At 41.4% G+C, this 19,978-nt stretch overlaps 3 protein-coding genes across 3 annotated transcripts; 2 read left to right on the forward strand and 1 right to left on the reverse strand.

The window, feature by feature from the left end:
- The first annotated feature begins 1,417 nt into the window (after window positions 1-1,417).
- LOC130377189 (uncharacterized) lies at window positions 1,418-3,474 on the forward strand. The gene is made up of 5 exons (XM_056584210.1): window positions 1,418-1,532; window positions 2,035-2,189; window positions 2,561-2,648; window positions 2,779-3,219; window positions 3,345-3,474. Exons 2-5 carry the CDS (start codon window positions 2,059-2,061, stop codon window positions 3,441-3,443), a joined length of 759 nt encoding a protein of 252 aa, XP_056440185.1. The 5' UTR covers window positions 1,418-1,532; window positions 2,035-2,058; the 3' UTR covers window positions 3,444-3,474.
- A 366-nt stretch (window positions 3,475-3,840) lies between these two features.
- On the forward strand, window positions 3,841-17,265 carry LOC130377188 (xin actin-binding repeat-containing protein 1-like). Its single transcript, XM_056584209.1, has 4 exons — window positions 3,841-4,117; window positions 5,270-5,391; window positions 5,830-5,874; window positions 6,186-17,265. The coding sequence occupies exon 4, from the start codon at window positions 6,191-6,193 to the stop codon at window positions 10,151-10,153; it is 3,963 nt and encodes a 1,320-aa protein (XP_056440184.1). The 5' UTR covers window positions 3,841-4,117; window positions 5,270-5,391; window positions 5,830-5,874; window positions 6,186-6,190; the 3' UTR covers window positions 10,154-17,265.
- Window positions 11,242-16,024, reverse strand: LOC130377608 (solute carrier family 22 member 13-like). Its single transcript, XM_056584759.1, has 11 exons — window positions 15,650-16,024; window positions 14,886-14,989; window positions 14,532-14,686; window positions 14,099-14,270; window positions 13,623-13,743; window positions 13,408-13,514; window positions 13,051-13,265; window positions 12,856-12,964; window positions 12,380-12,574; window positions 11,456-11,519; window positions 11,242-11,259 (listed from the first exon to the last, which is right to left on the reverse strand). The coding sequence occupies exons 1-11, from the start codon at window positions 16,022-16,024 to the stop codon at window positions 11,242-11,244; spliced, it is 1,635 nt and encodes a 544-aa protein (XP_056440734.1).
- Window positions 17,266-19,978: the final 2,713 nt, after the last annotated feature.

A 19,978-nucleotide genomic window follows, 5' to 3' on the forward strand; every position in this document is an offset into this window, starting at 1 on the left:
GTTAGCTTATCTGGTAACCTCTCCCGACCAGCGCGCTCCTGCTTATTCTTTCCTTTCCTCTCTCTTTTCTTTTAGAACTGTAGTATGGAGGTAGTCCCTAATGAATAACATACAGGGTACCGTGAACACAAGCAGCCATCTGGGGTTTTATACCCTCGTTTTCATTTTCACGGCCTAACTCTGGGCAAGGCATGCTGGTCCGCCAATATATAATAGTAATAATGTTCACGGTTTATATAGATCATTCACTCACTGACCTTAATACATACATTGTAGCTCGCCTCAACAGACATCTCTCTCTCTCTCTCTCTCTCTCTCTCTCTCTCTCTCTCTCTCTCTCTCTCTCTCTCTCTCTCTCTCTCTCTCCCTCATACACTCACTGTTCTGTGAGCAATCATTTAGGAAGTGTTGGATGATGAAGCCTTAACATTATTAAATTGTTTGATTATTGGAACACGTGTGCATCACTCGACCCAGTTCTGACATAATATGCATCAGTGTGTGGGTGTGTGTGTGTGTGTGTGTATTTGTGCCTGTGTATCAGTGTGTGTGTGTGTGTGTGTGGGGGGGGGGGGGGGGGGGGGTTCTAGTATGGAGGTTAAAGCCTCCATACTCACACACACACACACACACACACACACACACACACACAAGCACAGGAGCAGGAGGGAATACCAGAGCGTGGGGGAGACGGGCCCATAACACTTGTTCAGGCCCCTGGTGGCTCAGCTGGCTGGCTTCTAATTAAAGCTTTCCCTTGGCCACACAGAGTATCAACTCGTCAAAGTATCAGCTTTCCACCACTTTTTTAAAAGTGATATCATTTTACCCAAGTAAATATTGATTTACCCAAGTAGAAAGTCTAAGTACTATTGTTTTACTAAAGTAAAGGCTGAGTCTTTGTGAGTAAACGTAAACTGAATGTTATAGTTTTAATAAGAACCATGCAGTGCGCCATTTTCAACTTTAATTAATAGTAATAGGTTATTTTATTAATGATATGCACATTTTCCCTGCTGAGGTGTGTGTATTATAGGTTATCCTTACATTAATACTAATTTGTGTTTTTGTGGTGTGTGTCGCTGCATTGTGCACAGTGTTGATTAAATTCCCTTTAATCAACATGATGTAGTTGCCTTCATGTGACGGGTGTCAATGGTCAACTGTTCGAGGTTAATCATTTCTCTGTCCCCTTCTCGGCCTGCATTTTCACATTGAATATTTGTATACTTCCCACCCCATCATTTTCCACAAAGCAGGGCAACTGAACCTTTGAAATCCCTCCAATTAAAACGCTGCAGACTGCACTCTGATCGGCAGTTCAAGGCCTCCAAAAGGATACTTTTGTTTTGCCATGCTTTTCACTATGCTGTTCCGCCATAGTGCCATAGATCATCTTAATACGGTCAGAGGCGTAATAAGGAAGGACGGAAGGACTTTGCTCCGAAACCATGGTCCAAGGTCTTGTGATGTTTTATGTCAGAACCAGACAGCCATCGCCCTGATCACCGGAGCTCCCTCTCAACTAGAAGGTAACTTCTTTAGTAGTAATAGATCTGCTGTGATATTGCATGGTATCTTGGTCTGTGTTCGCTTTGTTTTTGATAAGGTTTTTGGTTTGCTATCTACTAACATCAAATTCAAAAAATTAGAGGTTGTAGAAGGCAAGAGGATATATTAAAACATTGTGCAATCGATTAAATCTCTTTAAGCACCTCTACATTGGTGAAGCGGTATGGTAAATACAACATCCTTGTGGGAATGTGCAGTATTGTAAATACAAATCCCTTGTGTGAATGTACAGCATTGTCAATGCAAAGCCTTTGTTTGTCTGTAAAGGATTGTGTTTACAACGTCATTGTGTGAACGTACATCATTGTGTCGACAACGTCCTTGTGTGACTGTTCAGTATTGTAATGTCCTTGTGGGACCGTGCTTTTGTGAATCATCCACACTTGCAGGCACTTGCGTTGGCCTTAGAAAAACCACTGCATGCTAGTAATCTGCTCCGTCATAAGGCTGTTTCTCTTTTAGCCCTTGAGCTCCAAACAGACAGCCATGGAGTTGAAGAGCTGCCTGCGACGCACGCAATCCCTGAAGAGCGTCACGGCTCGGTCTGACAACAGACCCATCTGGGCGGAGGGGGCGCGCAGAGACCGGATGGCGTCCGTGTCCCAGCTGGTTGCTAGGTGAGGGGCCCGTGAACGTTAATGTCGTTCTGTTAATGTGCATCTGGGAAATGAGAAGCTGTGCCAGGAAGACCTGTGGCGAGGTGTGTGACGCAATCGGTTTAATGGATAAACCATCGGGATAACCATTTTGTCCAAGCACCCAGACATTTGGAATGAGCACATTTAACACTGGTTTGTGCTAAATTAATACAGAGGCCTATGTTGAATGTTGCTTGAGCTGCATCTTGCATTCAAATCCTCTTTCTATACTTTGGTCACTTTTGTAATTTCTATTGAGCTTAAAGCTGCAGTCAGCAATATTTGCTCGCCCCACTTTGTGAGTCTTCCAAAGGCTGATTGTGCTTTTTTGATGTCTGTATATTTGACAGGTACCAGAACTCAGTGGAGGTTAGCACGACCATTGAAGTCACTCAAGTGAATAATCCCCAAACCATACTAAAGCAAGTCCCCCAAGAGGTAACTTCTCACAGTGCTTATAGACTTTTCATTTAAACCACCGGCATGCAACACACCCAAACTCTCTTCCTTCCAGTCACAAGAATGGCAAGGAAGTCTGAGTTGCTTAGTCTCGCTTTGTTTTTTTCAGACAAAAACACCAAAAACACCAAAAACAACAGCTTCTGCTGAGGTGAGTTCACGGCATGAAAGCAAGGCGGAGTCGCTGCCAAAGAAAGCTGGTGCCAGAGAATGGTCCCTCCCTCACACCAAGACCAACCTGGCTCGCAGTAGGTCCATGGGCAGCCTCAAAAATTGTTTCGGCAGCGTCAGCGACCTGAAGAGTCTGTTTGAGTCAAAGAACGACATGCAGCCAAAGATCCTGCATGAGCAGAGCATGAGAGCGGAAGGCCCGACTCTGCCTATCAGAGCCAAGACGACCGACGCCACACCAGCGGTGAACGGACACGCGGGAGAGAGACAGCCCGCACAGAAGAAGAAGGCTGCTCCATCAGCTGATTCTGATGGACATGCTAATGTTGATGCTAAGGCTAATGATGTCAAGGCTAATGCTCACACAAAAGAACAGGAGGTAACATAAATGTTGATCCTTAGCATTATCTGAGGTCAAAGGCTAAAATCCAATGCACAATATAATAATGAAATGAAAAATAATCATCAGCATTCACAACATGTTTCTTAATAATCTATTTTCAGTTGATTAAGAAGCAACAAAGTAACAACAAAGAACGAGGAAAATCGATTGGTGGCATTGACCTCGAAAGAGTTGGTTCATCCCATTACGGTAAAACCTAACTATTGTTCCTACTCCGCCATACATTAAAGTCCCCAAGGTATCAAACCTGGATCATTGAAATCAGGAATTAAGTGAATTACATTTCATATGTGAAGTTTCAATTCCCCCCCCCCGATTTTTACCCCCTCTTACACTATGTTTATCAAAAATGTGAAAATGAGTAAGGTAAAAAGTAATAATTATATAATTCTTGCAGCACAGGGCCAACTCATTCACAATTTTCATAACCTACCATTATTGTTTTCTTTTCATCAACAACAAATGACTCCGATTGGTAAGCAGTAAAAAGGAAGAGCTTAAGAACTGCCATGTCACCGTGTGGGTGGTGCACCGTGATTGACACCGCCTGCTGGTGGCCCGCTGGGCCGTTCCCGGGTCCATGACACAAATAGCCAGGTCACTCACTTCTTGCTGCAGAGAGTGCGGTGCAGGGGACTATATCAGGGTCAGCTGTCTCTTTATCAGACATGACTAGCAGGCAGAGGCTTCACAAGAGAGAGATGGGCTACACCAGAGCACTCTATAGCGTGACAGGGTAGCAGCATACCTAAAGGTTCATCAGAGACCCTTTCGAAACTGAATTAAATGGACAACATATACTCATAAGCGGATACTTTTGCGCGAGGGGTTGAAGCAAGGGGAGAAGACAGGGATTGGAAAGGCGCTAAACTCTGTGAGTACTCAGGATTCCGGTTGGTTCCCAGAACGCACACAATGGGGATGTGTGGTTTTGACATTAACATGTATTTCTGTACAGCTTTGTATTTCCTTGAAGATTTACAGTGCTAATTAGATGAAAATATATAGGACTGCTATGCTTTAAATTTGTCATGTATTGTGCTAAAAGTTAGCTTGAGAGGAAATCAATATTGTTAATCCAAAAAGTCTGTAAATATCAGTATTTTGCCCTTTATAAATAAGTGTGATATACATATATATATATATATATAGATATATACAGTATATATATAGATATATATATTTATATAACTTGTACCTATATATTCCATCTGACTGCAACTAGTTTGTTTTTTGATTTCATAAGTCATGGGTTTCATTTTGTACATTATGTTTATTAGAAAAGGATGAAAGGCAGTTATCTTTCGACTACAACATAGCAAGGGTGTTTGTGTGTCCGTGTGTATGTTTGTGTGCGTGTGTGTGTAGGGGTATGTGTGTGTTTATGTGCAGCCTGAGTGTCAAAAGAGTCGGGTGTCTCCCTGCCTACTCCACAAGTGGCGAACATTTATAACTTCTGACCCATGTGACAGCTGTTAAGAATCAATGGCCGAGGTAAACAAGAATGACTATTGACATAGAATCTGTACCAACTCCTGTTTGCTACTGCCTGTCGGCTTATGGGAATTCAAAGTGAATTGGGGAACCGAATTGATTCACTTAAGCCCATTAGTCTGTCCCTGATGATGATGGTTTTGCTCAGCTGGATGTGAGTTATTTCACCAACAATTTTTTCGCAAGACAATCCTCACTCAGTCACATGACCATGACCATCACAGAAAACACCCCCTCTCTGATGTCAACATGAAGCAGCTGCCTGTAGGGGTTTGATGTGAGGTGCCCTGGATCTTTTTACAGACAGATTAATCTAGACCCTTCAAAGATGGAAACAAATGATGGAGTGATCTTTACTGTCCAGGCAGAATTCATGATGCAATTTTTGTCTAATTGCCGTAGTTAGAGTTAATGCTTTCCTCAAAGGTAATGCCACTGTTCAAATAGTAGGCCTACACTTTGAAACATGCAAAATTGGTGTAAAGTCTAAGATGATTCATGTCCTTAACATACATTTTCGGATGTTCCACAGATGATAAGAAGAGGTCCTTTAGCCCGACCAGGGAGACGCTACCCATTTCTGTGAAGGCCATATCTGCTCTTTACCTGTCCCAGACGAGAGCTACCGAACAACGAAACAACAATACACAACTTGTAAGTTGGGATTTGTAGTCGGATCAATTGTAAGATGTCAGATGGAGGGATAGGACGGAATATTCTAGTGGTGGTGCTGGTTGATTCCCGGTTAATAGGATCTGGGTTTGCATTGCAGATAACCCTGAGCAAAATGCTTATTAACGACATGCATCTTAAAATCATCTTGCAATCAAGTTATTTTTGGCTCAATGCCTCATGTATTACAGGTTGTGTAGTCCAGTTAATGAATATTTCCAAATAATTCTCATACTACACACACATTTATGCTGCATAAGTGCCACATTCCTGCATTGCAGTTAATCATCATACGAGGATAATCATAAATTAACTTCAGCATTATGAGATTTCTGATGGTTTTCTGTTAAAAAATAATTCTTCAGATAGATGAGTATGATGACCATATGTGATACGAGAACATTTATGAATTTCTTACAGGCAAAAGATAAGTCGGAAAGTGCAAAGCGAACTAAACCAATTAAGGTAAGCAAAATTAGACACAAAAAAATACTGCATGGTAAAATATGGTGAGCACTTCATAGAAGTAGTTTTCAGGACTACGCGATAACATTACAATAACATGGCAATGCATGTGAGAAGATATTGGTAAGTTTCAACACTGGTATTATATATACTCAATTGTCATACTGAGCATACTGGGCATGTGTTGGTTTTCTAATCCCGGCACTTGGCATGGTAACGTATAAACTTGACTCCAGATCCCTCGCATGGTGGACAGGTTGATCTCAAGGATGACACACATGGGAAACTGACTCTTCTGCTTTACTGTTCAGTCAAGATGGCCGAGGACTGTCAAAGAGCAAAAGACACTCTGGTGCCACCACGTTTGGATGGCCTTGGCCCAAGAGGGGGTGGAGGAGATATCTCTCGGGGGCACGTCCAAACACCTAACATGCCATCGCATCCCGCCAAAGTAATGTTGCAACAGAAGCGGCAGAAATGTGAGCTGAGGAGACTTCTCAAACACACTCACCCAGAGCTGAAGACTCTGGACGGGGTGATGGACGAGGAACTGGCTGAGTTTCTCGATTTAGAGACAGCTGGTGAAAAGGGATATGAGGGAGAGGTCATCTCTAGAAGGCAGATGTTTGAAAACTGTGCAGTGAGCAACCCCCAGGGCAACAACGCCCCCAATCAGCCTGCAGAAGAGGAACCAGCTGAAAGAGGAGAGGTCATGAGAACATCTGCCCTGTTTGATCGGCCAAGGTTGCAGCTTCAAGAAGATGGCACCAAGGTCACAATGGCGGGCCCTGAAGGACCCAGAGATCCTGATCTCCAATCAGAGGGCGAGGAACAGATGGTTAAAGTAGATGTTCAGTCCACCAGGAGGATGTTTGAGAGGCAGTCAGTGGAGACCTCATGGTCAAGTCCAAAAAAGTTAAAAGGTAAATTGAAGGACACAACTGGAATGGTGCAAGACCAGAAGTTAAAGAATAGCACACAAGAGAATAAAGGCAAAATCCAAAGCAGTGAGTTCTCAGAAAAACGGAATCATGACAAAGGAATGCAAGCCCCTTATGAGAAACAGTGCACAAGCCTCAATACTTCACAATGTCTGCCAACTTTTATAGAAGTCCATACAAGTGAAAGTCTTTTTCAAAACAACCCTTTTATAACAACAAACATGGAGCGAGAACCATACCAGAAGGCCAACCCTCAAAACAACACCTCACTCAACGGTGACCTAACTGAAGCCAGCAGAGCAACTGAGAACTCACCTAGAGCCAATGTTAAAAACAGAGCCCATCTCTTTAATTCAATGCCATTTGATAAGATCCAGCACCAAAACAAGGAAGAAATTGAAACAACAGTGGAGAGAATTAATGAAACACTAAATTCCCTCAATCATTTTAGAGCAATACATTCACATGGGTACATCATTGAAGTGAACGAGACTATGCTAGCTAAAAAGGCTAAATATCTTCTCTCCCCAACCGGGCCAAAGGTGACCTCAGATGATTTGGCCGAAGGTGGTGCTCAGAACTTCATTGTGCAGCTGCTGCCGAGGGCAAAGCTGAAGACTCAAGTTATGTATCTGAAGGAAGATAAACAAGGAAATGTTGGGTCGACCGTTGTGGATTCCCCTGTCTACCAGCATCAGTTCAACCCCTACCAAGATGTTGAGTTGAGAACAGTCAATGTGGTACAGCTTATAGAGGATATGCTTATCCAGGACAACTCTTTCAGTAAGGGAGTGATTATTCAAGAGGATGAGGATGGATATTCTGACGTCACTGTCTATTCCCTCAATAATTATGCAGATGGAGATGTGAAAAGTTATTGCCCTCCACAAGGCCATTCTACAATGACAAACAGAGTAGAACCTACAATGGTTGAGGATTTAAAAAACATCCATTATATTATAAAAGGAGACGTGAAATCAACCATAAGCTGTCTCTTGGCATCAAATGAGGATCGAGTTGTCACAGAATCATTCAGACCTGATGTGCCGATGAAAGGAAACGTGATGCTATTTAGGAACTGCATTGAGAAGGGTGATTACGAGTATTTGAAAACACTTAAGGCAGAGCCCCGAGAGCAAGAACTATCTGGAGTCTACATGGAGACTGATGGTAAAATAGGAGAGCATCAATGGGATGTAGGGGGTATAGAGCAGGCTGCAGTAGAAAAAAAAGCACAGCCAAACAGGTTGTTTGCAAATGAAAGCTGTGTCCAATTGCAACAACTGCCCCTTGATGATGCTGACTACTCAAACATGTGTAAAGACATCATTGATGAAGGAAGGACATCTTTTGACATATGTGACAACGGGACCACCTCAGGTCAGATGCCAAACACCTTGAGTGAGTCTAGCCCTCAAGAGCAACCGAAGATATGTGAGTTCAGGACAGCACCAAGAGGGTTAACTCTGTGTGCCAATGCACAGAGGGAGGACGTGATCCTTCAAGCTGAGTTAATTGAGGATGTAGATTACGAAGATGAAATATCCATCCTTCAAGCTGCAATCCAAAGTCTTCGACAAGTTACACTTGACGCTAAGGCCCTTCATCGTGCAACACTAGAGAAAGAAGCGTTAAAACAAGAAAACCCAAAGCCACAGATAACTTATAGAGTACAATCTGATCTTAAGACTGTAGAAATACAACCAGGAATCTCTCAAAAGAATATGCAAGATGATAAGATGTCCTGTGAAAGAGAACCATCTACATCCAAATCCAGCATTGCCACAAAACTTGACTCAGAAGGGGAAACCAAACATATGAGGCCTGCAGACTTTCAGTCCAAAGAAATGCATTCTACTGATACTGGAGCTCTCCAGATAGATGACTTAGAAGCTGTGACTATGTCAGCACCGAGTTCCGCAACAAAAAGTCAGGAAGAAGAAAGTGAAATGGTTGGTGGTCTTCAAGCAGCCTTAGATTCCTTAGCAAGGTCAAGTGTTAATGTTAGCAGAGGTGATTTCAGAGCAGCCATGATATACAAAACATCAAGCAAATCAAAAAAGAAACGCATGAAAAATGTGGAAGATGCATCTTCTAAGATGGCCACAGAAATACAATTCAGCTCAACAGAATCAAAACCAGAACCATGTGACACATTAAGTCCTGTAGCAGTGGTCAAACTGGCCACTGAAGACGTGGGTGGACTATATACTAAATTAGCCTGCCCAGATAAAACTGCCAACGACCCAGAACATAGCACCTCAAAAAACAATAAGGTTTGTCCTAAACCAGCCATTCCACCTAAACCTGAGCATTTATGGTTGAAAGGGGATGATAGGGATGATATAGAAAACAGTACTGTGGTAGCTGAGATGAAAATACATTGTAGGGAAGAGCAATGTCTCGGGGTATCTATACCAAGTAGAGATGTGCCCGGGAGGGGTTTGTCTGGGAAAGCCAAAGATTTAATTTCAAGTGCTTCTGATTCTGAAAAACCTGAAGTATCTGAGAAAGTTGTTGAAGTTAGTATAGGTCAGAAATTGCAAACCAAAAAACCAGTTGAAATTACTGATGGGGAAGTAGATGAGGCGAAAATTGATTTCCAAAAGTCTCTTAAGAAATTCGACCACGCAATTAAGGTTTCCTTGAAAACTGCCCCTACCAAGCCAAAGAGATTGAAAGCAAACCAAAACAAAGGCACAACATTGCAACAGACATCTAGTGATAATGTGACGCCCAAGCAACAATTTACACATCCGTCATGCAGTAAGTCAAATAACCAAGTTATGATGCGGGAAAAGAAAGTGAAAATGGAGACAGAAGAGGCAAGGCGCCTGAGGCTGTCCGTTCACATGGATGAGATTGTCAGAGGAAACATCACTGCAGCCACGGAGATATTTGATCATATGCGAAAACAAGAAGAACTGCAGGAAATGCTAAATACGGTAGAAGAAATGGAGCAGGACACTAGCAATGTGGACGTTAGGGCCCTCAGGGGGATATTTGAGAAGGTGCCAGCCTGGGGAGAAGGAGCTCAACACAAGAAGGAAAAGCCAGCAAAGGTAGAACAGCCAGTGGAGAGGTCATTATCAATTAAGCCTGATGCTGAAAGCATGTCACAAAGGGCCCATGTTTTTGGAGATCTGGAAAGAACAAGTGAGGAGGTCAAGAATCTGAAGGAACAGACCTTGGCCCGTCTTCTAGACATTGAGGATGCCATAAAGAAAGCTCTGTATTCTGTTTCAACTTTGAAATCAGACTCTGACATTGCAGGTTTATCAGGCCTGTTCAAAGAGTCTTTGAGGAAAGTGCATGGTTCTACAAAACTGGCAACATAAGGAAATTAGCAGCAGACATAGTCTGAGGAGAACAGAGAGCTAATCCTCCATTTTCACCTGCTTTCGTCTCTATTGAGGCTGCCATGAGAAAAAACGATGAGCCACGAATGCAATCAATGGTGATCATGAAGTACCCCACCGGTCAACCCAGCCCGAAAGCCGAGGAGAAATCCGGAAAAACACAAGCCTAAAATGTGACGGACCAACTCAATACAAAACAGGGTTAACCTTAGAGTAAGCAATCGGGCATCTTATTTTTCGTATAACAATCCATCAAATAGCCCCTTTGCACCACAACATAAGATCAGCGTGATTGACCACATATCCCGAAATCCGGATTTGCATCAACAGTAGACCTTGTTTTTTAAAGATGATAAACGTATAAAATTAACAAATAATGTGTCAGGTCACCAGATATCCAAAATGCTTTATTCCCATTAGAGGTTAAATTGATCTTAAAGACTAGAAAAACATAGTATGTATCTATTCCCAAATCAATAAAAGACTATCAACATATTTTCTTTCCCTCAGTCATACAGTAGGTTGTGTTGATTTCCTTTAGGAATTCATAAGTTTGTTTCTTTATTGATTGACATGTTCATTTGTTTAATTTCAAAGATAGATTAACTTGTTTTTGGAATTTATGTTTTTGGACCAGATTCTAAATGAAAGTGGTTTTACTCTTTATTGTTGTTAGATGGGTCATAGGTAATCTTTTTCATATCACGCATGCTTTTTTTATCCCTCAACAGTTTCAACCATCTAGTCAAGAAATGTGTTCAGTTTGCTTGAAACCAGTTTATCCAATGGAGAAAATTGTGGCAGACATACACATTTTTCACAAAATGTGTTTCTGTTGTAAGCATTGCAAGAAGACACTAAGGTGAGGTAATGGGTACAATACTCAAAAATCAAACTGTTATCTAGACCAATTCAACATTTTTACTCTGTTTCATTAATTAATTAAATCATATTGAGTCAACTCTTAATCCATAAAATCGACAGATTTATCTTTATTTGAAATTAATTAATAATTATAAATTATTTTCTACATATAATTAATTCAAATTATTCAAATGTACCATGGCTTACGGTTTTGGAACAAACTGAGAAATCAGTGAACACAGCTAAATCAGTTTATCTCAGATTAGACTGTTCAGGTCAACCGGATAATGAAGATATTAAACTACAGGTTACTGACAACCTGTGTCCTATTGTAGCATCCAAAGTTACACCCCACTGCATGGCAGCTACTACTGCATATTTCACTACCAGCAGTTGTTTAAAAGAAAAGGAAATTACGATGAGGGCTTCGGTCACACTCAACACAAGACCCAATGGCTTCTGAAGACTACTGTCGATGAATCTGAGGCGTAACACGTGATTTAAAAGTTGTGTCACAGTAATAATGATCTAAACTGTGTGAGTCAACGCATCAAACAAATTGTACTTTATTGTAGGGCTGTGGTATACAAGACATTTATTTTTCATTTTAAAAAGGCTAACATGATCGTTACCATGATAACATGGATTGATTCAACTGTTGGAGCCTACTGTAAAGATCACTACAGTTGATAAGGTTTTGGTCGACTGGTCAACTCCCTTGCAGAAACGTATCAATGATTTTACTTCAGTGTGTACATTCGTTTTGATGGCTGCGTTTGTTGTATGAATGTTTAAATGTGATAATGTGCAATGTTTCTTCTCAAACTGTGCCTATTTGAAACCATCCAGAGAAGAACCAGTTTATTTAATCCTAGCAACTATATATTTGTAAAGTATGTCTAAATAATCTTGCAGATTTAAGTTTTCATATTCAATAAAATCATTAACTCTTTTGTGACTTCAATGAATGGCAAAGTGGCAAGATAATTTATTAATTTCGATTTTCTGTTGCTGAGCAATGAAAATGATCATGTTTTTTGTTATGAATCATTTATTTCCGTTGATTTAACTTGCTTGCAAGGGAATTCAGTATCAGAACTCCCATCCGGTTGTTTTCTAAAAAATAACAGAAATGAAAAATTATAAGGTCATATTAGTTTTTGGTTTTTCAATAAAAGTAGGTATTTTTCACCAACCAACACTTTACTTATTATTTTAGTATTTAGTCTATCTTGCTTAAGGCTTATGCCTAAAGGTAGACTGCTGCAGACATTGGGGTTGAAACCCAGAACCGCATGCTCACTCCATGTACGTTGTTGTGAAACCACCGTATGTACTGACCTCTGTTCTGTGTGGTCCTGGAGTTCCACATTGAGGGTCTCGGGCAGCAGAAAGCAGAGCAACCCGCCTATTAAGGGAAGGGTGCCATACAACACCATAGGGATGGCAGGGTGGTAGACCTGTAGTAGTCTGATGAGAGGAGCTAGGATGGCCCCAATACGACCACACATGAGATTTATACCAACCCCACTCTGCCTGCCAGGAACAATAGAGAACAAGGAAAAACATGAATACAAATTATAAAGGACACTTTTTTTTATTAACACTTAACTATTCTGAGTGGGACATTGATTTTAAGGGAAGTAAACACTTTCACAAGCCCACTACACAATCAACAGAAATCGACAATACCTTTTTTTTACAACCAAGAAGTTGCTCTACAATAGCCAGCACACATACATTCTCATTTCCTCTCTATAGCTATATCTATCTGCATTACTCTTTAAATTATTGAATGTATTTTTGTTATGTCTTACCTTACAGTAGTCGGGTATATTTCTGCAGTGTAAACATAGATGACGGAATAGGCAGCGGTGGCTCCAAACTTCCCAAGTGCAGCGACGACTGTCGTAGCCGCAGAAAAGTCTGGTGGTCAAAATGAATCATTACATATGCTATATAAATATGCATTCAGCTGATGATAGGCTGCAGAAGGTTTGGCCAGTAGCTACCATTTGGAATCGCAACCATCACAAGGCAAGCACTGCCCGTAAAAAACAGAGTCGCGACTTGACATTTTCTCCTCCCAAAGTACTCAATGAGTACAGCACTGCCGATGCATGCAGGAATGTCTACAAGGCCAAAGATGAACTGAGTGAGGTAGATATCCACGCCAAAACTGCCAACATTGAGGCTGATTCCATAGTACACCAGACTTGCTCCAAACCTAGAAACAAAAGTGAAGACACATGGTAAAAGTTATATTGACGGAAATATTGATTACATATACATTTTGCTGGAGTGCAAATATTTATTGTCATGATTATTGATTAATAGTGTTTCAACATATGTATCTGAGTCATACTCACCAGATAAAACTCATGACGAGAACACGTTTACTTATATATGACACCCTAAAAATGTCAAACATGCCTGTGCTTTTTGACACGTTCTTAGTCTCCAAGTCAGCTTCCAACTAAACAAGGAAATATCAAGGTTGTCTTTTTGTGTCTGCCAAGAATACTTATTGATTGTGGATGTGATTCCTATTGAAGGAGGTAAAAGTGGGGCATAGGTCGCTCACCTGGCTGAGCATGGCCTCAGAGATTGTTCTTCCGTTCACCCTGGCTGCCCTCAGGACCTCCTTTTGCGCCTCCTTCACCCTGCCCTGGGTCAAAAGCCAGCGGGCTGATTCAGGCATGAGCCTGGAAGGTCATACAGATCAAACATAACTAAACTGACAAAATCACTGAAGTACAGAATTTCTTCCAAACATTTTAGGACTGGACCCCACTTGGGGTCTCAGAAAATTGCAGATTTATAAGCTTTAGAAATCTCATGGTGCATTTTTCATAATTAAATTAAACTAAAAAGCTAAAGGTTGAAAATACTCATAAGGTTCCTGTACTTTTATGAGACTGCCTTCTGTTGTGGTAAATTATCCAAGTCAAATGGAAATTACTTATCAAAAATACCTGATAACATATGCTACTGTGATAATGAAGATAGTAGGAAGTAAGAGGCTCAGGGTTACACTGTAGAATAGAAGGGTTCACAGACCAGTATCCGGCTAGAAGTAACAGGATCAGAGGGGTTGAAAACACCAGGTGTAGAATCCTCCAATCACGGATAAAATAGGCAACGCCTGACATCATCATCAGTCCAACAGAAAAAAAGGAAAGTGAAGAGATAGTGACAAAACCCCGTTTTGAGGTACAGGTCCACTCCACCCCTTTAAAGCAAAAACACAACAGTGTCATTTCAATGAAGGATCTATCCCTGGCATATGATATAAAAGTAAATAAGGGAACAATGAGAACAAAATAGCAATCTTTTGTCTATATGCCAATGAATTCTAAAATAATTCACCAAATGATTGATGTATTAATCAGTATTAAGGAAGTAATAATACATAATTAACGCAATATCTTCCCGGTGACAGTTAACTGAATTGACCTGATTAGAACAAAATAAGGACAGGTCGTCTACTTACCTATGACATAAGAATTAATCCAAACACCAGAAACTGCGGCACCAAGGACAAATCGAAGTGCAATGTAAACATAGATGTTTGGTGAGAAAGCCGAGGCAACACCAAACAAGAGCTGGAGAAACAAACTGAGCAGGGCAACATACCGGCGGCCAAACCTGCAAAAATCAGAAGAACAATGGATTCATTCACTCAAAACATGATGATGAAATTATGCTATTCCAATGGATACTTTTTACATAACATTCTTAATTTACCACGTATTTTCAAAACATACATTTGGAAATATTTGCATAGTATATACTTATTTTTATTATTCATGATGTGAGAAGCAAGACCCACAAGCAGTCTTAATACCTGTCAGCCATTGCTCCAAATACCAGCCCTCCAAGCAGAAGTCCTCCCATGTAAATGGACTGGGTTGCCTCGTTTAAACCGCTGTCGTCACACACTAGATTAAACTGACCAAGGGGAACATAGAAGAATACAATTACATTGTATCGGCGCGCAGGGGAGACAAATTGAATGTACATTGATGCACTTAACTGCCCTCCTCCAACTATCAAGCTCTCTTTCAACGTTTAACTTTTAATGTATTCAAACTAGGCATTTGATGAACCATCCGTCTTTCATTGTCCATCACATATTAGGTGGATCACTAAGTTCTTTTAAGGGCACTAATTGCTCCAAACCACTGGTGGTTTGGACACAAACACATAAATTGAAGCCTGGCAAGAGAGATTCTTGTAGGCTTGCAATCTCGCTGTTCAAGCTGCCTTGCAAAGTTATATGTTGTATCAAAGAAGATTGTTTGTACAAAAAAATTACACATTAGTAACATCAACAAACTAAGAAAGAACAAATGAAGTACCAAATACAATAAGGTTTAAATTGTGAAAATAATGACAATGATTTCAACTTGGATACTATCACTTTCTGAATCTCCATAGTTATTATAGGTAAGGCATCTTGTGGTTGAATCTTAGATAGTGTACCTTTTAATAAACAATGATTAAAAATTACGGTAATGTTATATATTATCAATGGCATTTGATGAGTAATTTTTGAGATTCAAACAACATTTGTGGACTAAAAAGCAAATTTAGAATTCAGTCGCTTACCTCTTTCATATAACTGGAAGTGCTTTCAGGCATTTTGTAAACCCATCCTTCGAGGCAATTTGTGGTACTATTAATCCCGTATGCTTCAATCGTTTCTAAATCCAAATCCACAGGTGTGAACATCGTGCAGCTGTCATACTCCCCATCTTCTCTAGTGGGGATGGTAAGGTTGAGTTGCTTTTCGTATGTCAAGTTAGGGCTAATGGCAAATATCCAATTGGTGTTGCAGTGGTGTGGGAAGTTCTGTCCAGTAAAAACTGAAAGAAAGGTCTCCACACCAATAGAAATGTTCAAAATAAGCAGTAACACCGTCATTCGTTTCTGGAAGAATCCAAATCCCCCAATTTCCTCGAGGATTAGTTCAAACCTGTTCATAATGATACCAGACGAAGCCCTTTCTGTGTGTGAATGATTAATGGCCTGCTGGAAGCAGATTATGAAGAAAAAAAGTTGCAAAGCTTTGCAAGTCCAGCAGCAAGTTTGTAAAAGCTCATCCACATACCCACTTTCCACTGAGTGCTGAAGGGATTGTCCTGGATGTGGTGCTTATAGGTCTGCTGTGAGGTAAATTGACCTTCCTACAGCAGCGTGCATGAGCCATTATAGTAATAATAATAAAAAGATAATTTTTCAATAGTAAGCTATGTGACCTGATTGCCACTATCTGTATCTTAGAATAACAACTCCAAAGCTCCACTTGAGCCAGCTGAATATAAATTCTCGGACTAGACAAGTGTCAACGCACACCTTTTACTTAATGATGAACAACTTACTTAAAGATGAAAGATTAAATAATGATGTCATTCCTTTTACTTTTGTACTTTTTCTGACAGTATGATCCCACCTCTCTGATGCTTTGTTGATATTTTTCGCTGAGATGTGAGGGGTCAGGATTCAAAGGTCCATCAATCTACCCTTAGTTAAAGAATTATTTCAAAACTGGACCCGAAACTCCAGTTTTGGAGAATAAATTAAGATTCTGGTGCTTTTCCTTAAGATACCACCTTTTATTTGTTATTTTTTTGTATGTAACTTTGAATCATAATTTTGTCAATTTTAACCATAGCACCAAATAATATTAATTTAAGTAATGTATTAATATTGTATATTGTGCTAGCAAATGCACGTGGCACACACCACATCTGTCATGATCTTGTATCTCAGTCATCTCATTCACTCCACTCAGTCATCTCATTTCACGTTAGCTCCCATTGTTTTTCCACCGGCCCCTCCTTCTCCTCACCTGCCTGCCTGCCACTCTCCACTCATCAGCCCAACTCTCCTCACCTGTTTGCGCTCAGCTGCCTCTGATCACTAACCAACCCGGTATGTAGAATCCTCTCTCAGTTCACTCAGTGCCAGATTGTCCTATGTCTTTAGTACTAGTCTCTCCAGCTTTTTCCAAAATGAATCCCCGTTATTGACCCTGCCTGTCCCCGACCTGCCTGCTCTGTCTCTGTCCCGGTGATGGACTCTGCCTTCCGCCCCCGACAACAGATCCTGCCTGCCTCCTGCCTGCTCCTATCAGTAAATAAAACACATAACTGACGGTAATGCTTTATATTCAGGTCCTTGTAATAAGCCTTTGTTAAAGGCTAAAAAGACACTTGTTATATGCTTATTAAAATTGATTGGTGTCAAGACTATCTATAAGTGTTAATAATAACATAATAAATATGTTTATTGTGAAATCATACGACTTTTATAAGCACTTGTGGTCCCAGTCTTTAGATGCCCTGGATTACACATATGGTGTTTGCTGCTTTAAATAAATTTTCATGCAAAGAAAACAAAAAAAACAAAATTACGAAGAAGTTTGATAATGTTAGGTTTTCTGTGAGGCCGCTTTGTGAACTACAGCTCTTCGCTGCTCTCGACACGAATGATATATGCAAGTGTATATTTTTTTCACTGTCTTGCCTTTGTAAAACCAAGGGGGTATATTCCGCCTTCGTCGAGGAACCGGCTTCTTTGGTTCGTTGAGTAGGCGGGACTACGCACAGCGAGTAGACCTCTATAATAATTTGCAGCCTATTTTTATTCAAGCCACTCACATGGAAGAATGAGACTACATCTGAGTGTAGGCTACTAACGCGATATACTATTAAGTGCAAAAACGGCAACGTATTTTGAAATGTTTGTTATCCCGACGAAAGCCTCATAATAAAAGTTTCTCTGCTACTTTCATAGATCTTTCACCGTCTTTGTTAAATGCGACTGCATCACCTTCTCTCCTATTATGTTCAGCAGCTCCTGTCTCTCCAGTTAGAGTAGCACTACTCATGATGATGTCAGTGCGTTGTCTCAGTTGTAGACACCGCAGCAACACCTCTACCCAAGTTGCGCCCCTGGAACCGCGATGAGGTCTAATCGCATTTACAAGAAAATGAAAACCCCAATATGTGTAGGGTTTGAGGGAGAATATTGGGGTGCGACTTAAAGTCGGCATATTACGGAAAAAGGCGGGCATGAGACGAGCATGTTTGGCAATGTAGAAACGTTGAATTTCACACCGGTTACACCGCCACCTTCTGTACTAACATCTGGAGAAGAGTGGGAATCATGCGAGGTTGCTCTTTGTTGATTTCTTCTCAGCATTTAATACCATCAAACCTCCCTTGCTGACTGAGAAATTACTGAGCAACTTCAGCCTTGATCGTAGCCTGGCTGGTTGGTTACTTGATTTCCTAACTCAGAGGGTTCAAAGGATGACGGTGAATAATTAATGGGATATCCAATGCCCTAACATCGTCCGCAAGCTCAACTCAGGGATGTGTTCTCTCCCCCCTGTTGTACGTCGTATACACCAACGACTGCCTCAGCCATCATCACAAGTTCCAGAACTTAGTGTAATCAAGGGGCAGGATGTTGATGGTATTATGTTACAAGTATCTAGGCACCTTGATTGATAACCAGCTCAAGTTTGACTTGAACACCACTTCTGTGTGCAAGAGAGGACAGCAGAGGCTCTCTGCTCTCAGGAACCTTGCAAAGTAAAACACTAATGACACTGTTTACAGAGAATATAAAAGTCTGTCCTTGCATAATCTATTATCTGCTGGTATGAAACATTACTATCAAGGACAAGAATTCCCGGTGTAAGATTGTGAATGTGGCCAGTAAGATAGTGGGTAGTTTGGTAGCCTTGCTGAGTATTTTAACAAGCAGGTTTTTAGCAAAGCCATAAAACTCTATCAAGATACAAGGCATCCTCTGTACACAGGATACATGCTGTTGCCATCTGGCTTACGGTTTGGGACACCTACTGCCTTAAAACAGAGGTACATGAATTATTTTATCCCTCTTCCTATTTATGCACTGAAGCATACAACAGAGGTAGATAGCTTTTTCCATTTTAGCGACCGCCCCCCTACCCATTCACTACCTCTTTTTACAGCTCTTATATTTATTGAATCTGTATCTTGATTTTAAATAACTAACTTTATGCTTCTAGTGCAGACGCTGTCTCTGTCTATCTGTATTGTTGTTGTGTTGTGTTGGTCCTGCTGCAAACAAATTGCCCGCTTGGGACAAAGAATAAAACTGAACTGAACCTAGGCTGTCACGCTCCGATAAGGAGACAGACAGGAAGTGAACCCAGAAGCACGACTCAAGACAGGGGATGCGAAAGTTCAAGTTTACTTCAATTAAGTAGGCAAGGGGTCGGTAACGGGAAGGCAGACAGATAGGCGGGGAGCCGGGGGCGGACGAGTCGACCGTCCGGTTGGGGACAGAAGGTCGACAGGAGATCAGACAGGCGATGGTTCGGCAACGGGCAGGCAGGCAGAGGTTCGACGAAAGGTGGGAGGTCGGACAGGCGATGGGTTGGTAACAGGTAGGCAGGCAGGATCTCGGCGACAGCCGGATGGTCGGGCGGGCGAGGATTCGGTAACCGGTAAGCAGACAGGATCGACAGGGACTAGGCATCAGGCGGGAGGTCAGACAAGCGAGAGAACGGCAACAGGCAGGCAGGCAGGCAGATATGAGATACACGGAGATAGAGAATGCGGGAAAGCTCAGTCAAGACTAGAGACGATCTGGCAGAGACTGGTTTGGGGCAGAGGGTTAATATAGAGGGAACACAGGTGAGGATGGTTGGGTTGATTAGGGAATCGCAGGGTGAATGGGAAACTCAGGAACGGATCATGACACTAGGCATATCTGAATTGGGCTATAGGAGGAGATGTCATTTTGTTGTTGGCATATCCGACACCGCCACTGAGGAGTTATGTTTAGTGTGTTATTGGGTGTGTGTCTATTAAAGGCCACTCTCGCAGTCGTGCGGTACAAGGGGCGCGAGAGTCGTATACTTCTTATCCTGGGCTCCCG

Source organism: Gadus chalcogrammus, chromosome 23 (assembly GCF_026213295.1).
Source record: "Gadus chalcogrammus isolate NIFS_2021 chromosome 23, NIFS_Gcha_1.0, whole genome shotgun sequence".
Classification (NCBI taxonomy): Eukaryota; Metazoa; Chordata; class Actinopteri; order Gadiformes; family Gadidae; genus Gadus; species Gadus chalcogrammus.

Excerpts from the sequence above, each read along its gene's own strand:
- LOC130377189 (XM_056584210.1), top strand. The coding sequence starts at position 2,059 with ATGGAGTTGAAGAGCTGCCTGCGACGCACGCAATCCCTGAAGAGCGTC. Across the intron at positions 2,649-2,778 it reads TAAAGCAAGTCCCCCAAGAG|ACAAAAACACCAAAAACACC; the intron begins GTAACTTCTCAC and ends TGTTTTTTTCAG. Across the intron at positions 3,220-3,344 it reads CTCACACAAAAGAACAGGAG|TTGATTAAGAAGCAACAAAG; the intron begins GTAACATAAATG and ends ATCTATTTTCAG.
- LOC130377188 (XM_056584209.1), top strand. The coding sequence starts at position 6,191 with ATGGCCGAGGACTGTCAAAGAGCAAAAGACACTCTGGTGCCACCACGT.
- LOC130377608 (XM_056584759.1), bottom strand. The coding sequence starts at position 16,024 with ATGAACAGGTTTGAACTAATCCTCGAGGAAATTGGGGGATTTGGATTC. Across the intron at positions 13,744-14,098 it reads TTACTTCTAGCCGGATACTG|GCTCATGCCTGAATCAGCCC; the intron begins GTCTGTGAACCC and ends ATGACCTTCCAG. Across the intron at positions 13,515-13,622 it reads CTGAGGCCATGCTCAGCCAG|TTGGAAGCTGACTTGGAGAC; the intron begins GTGAGCGACCTA and ends TTCCTTGTTTAG.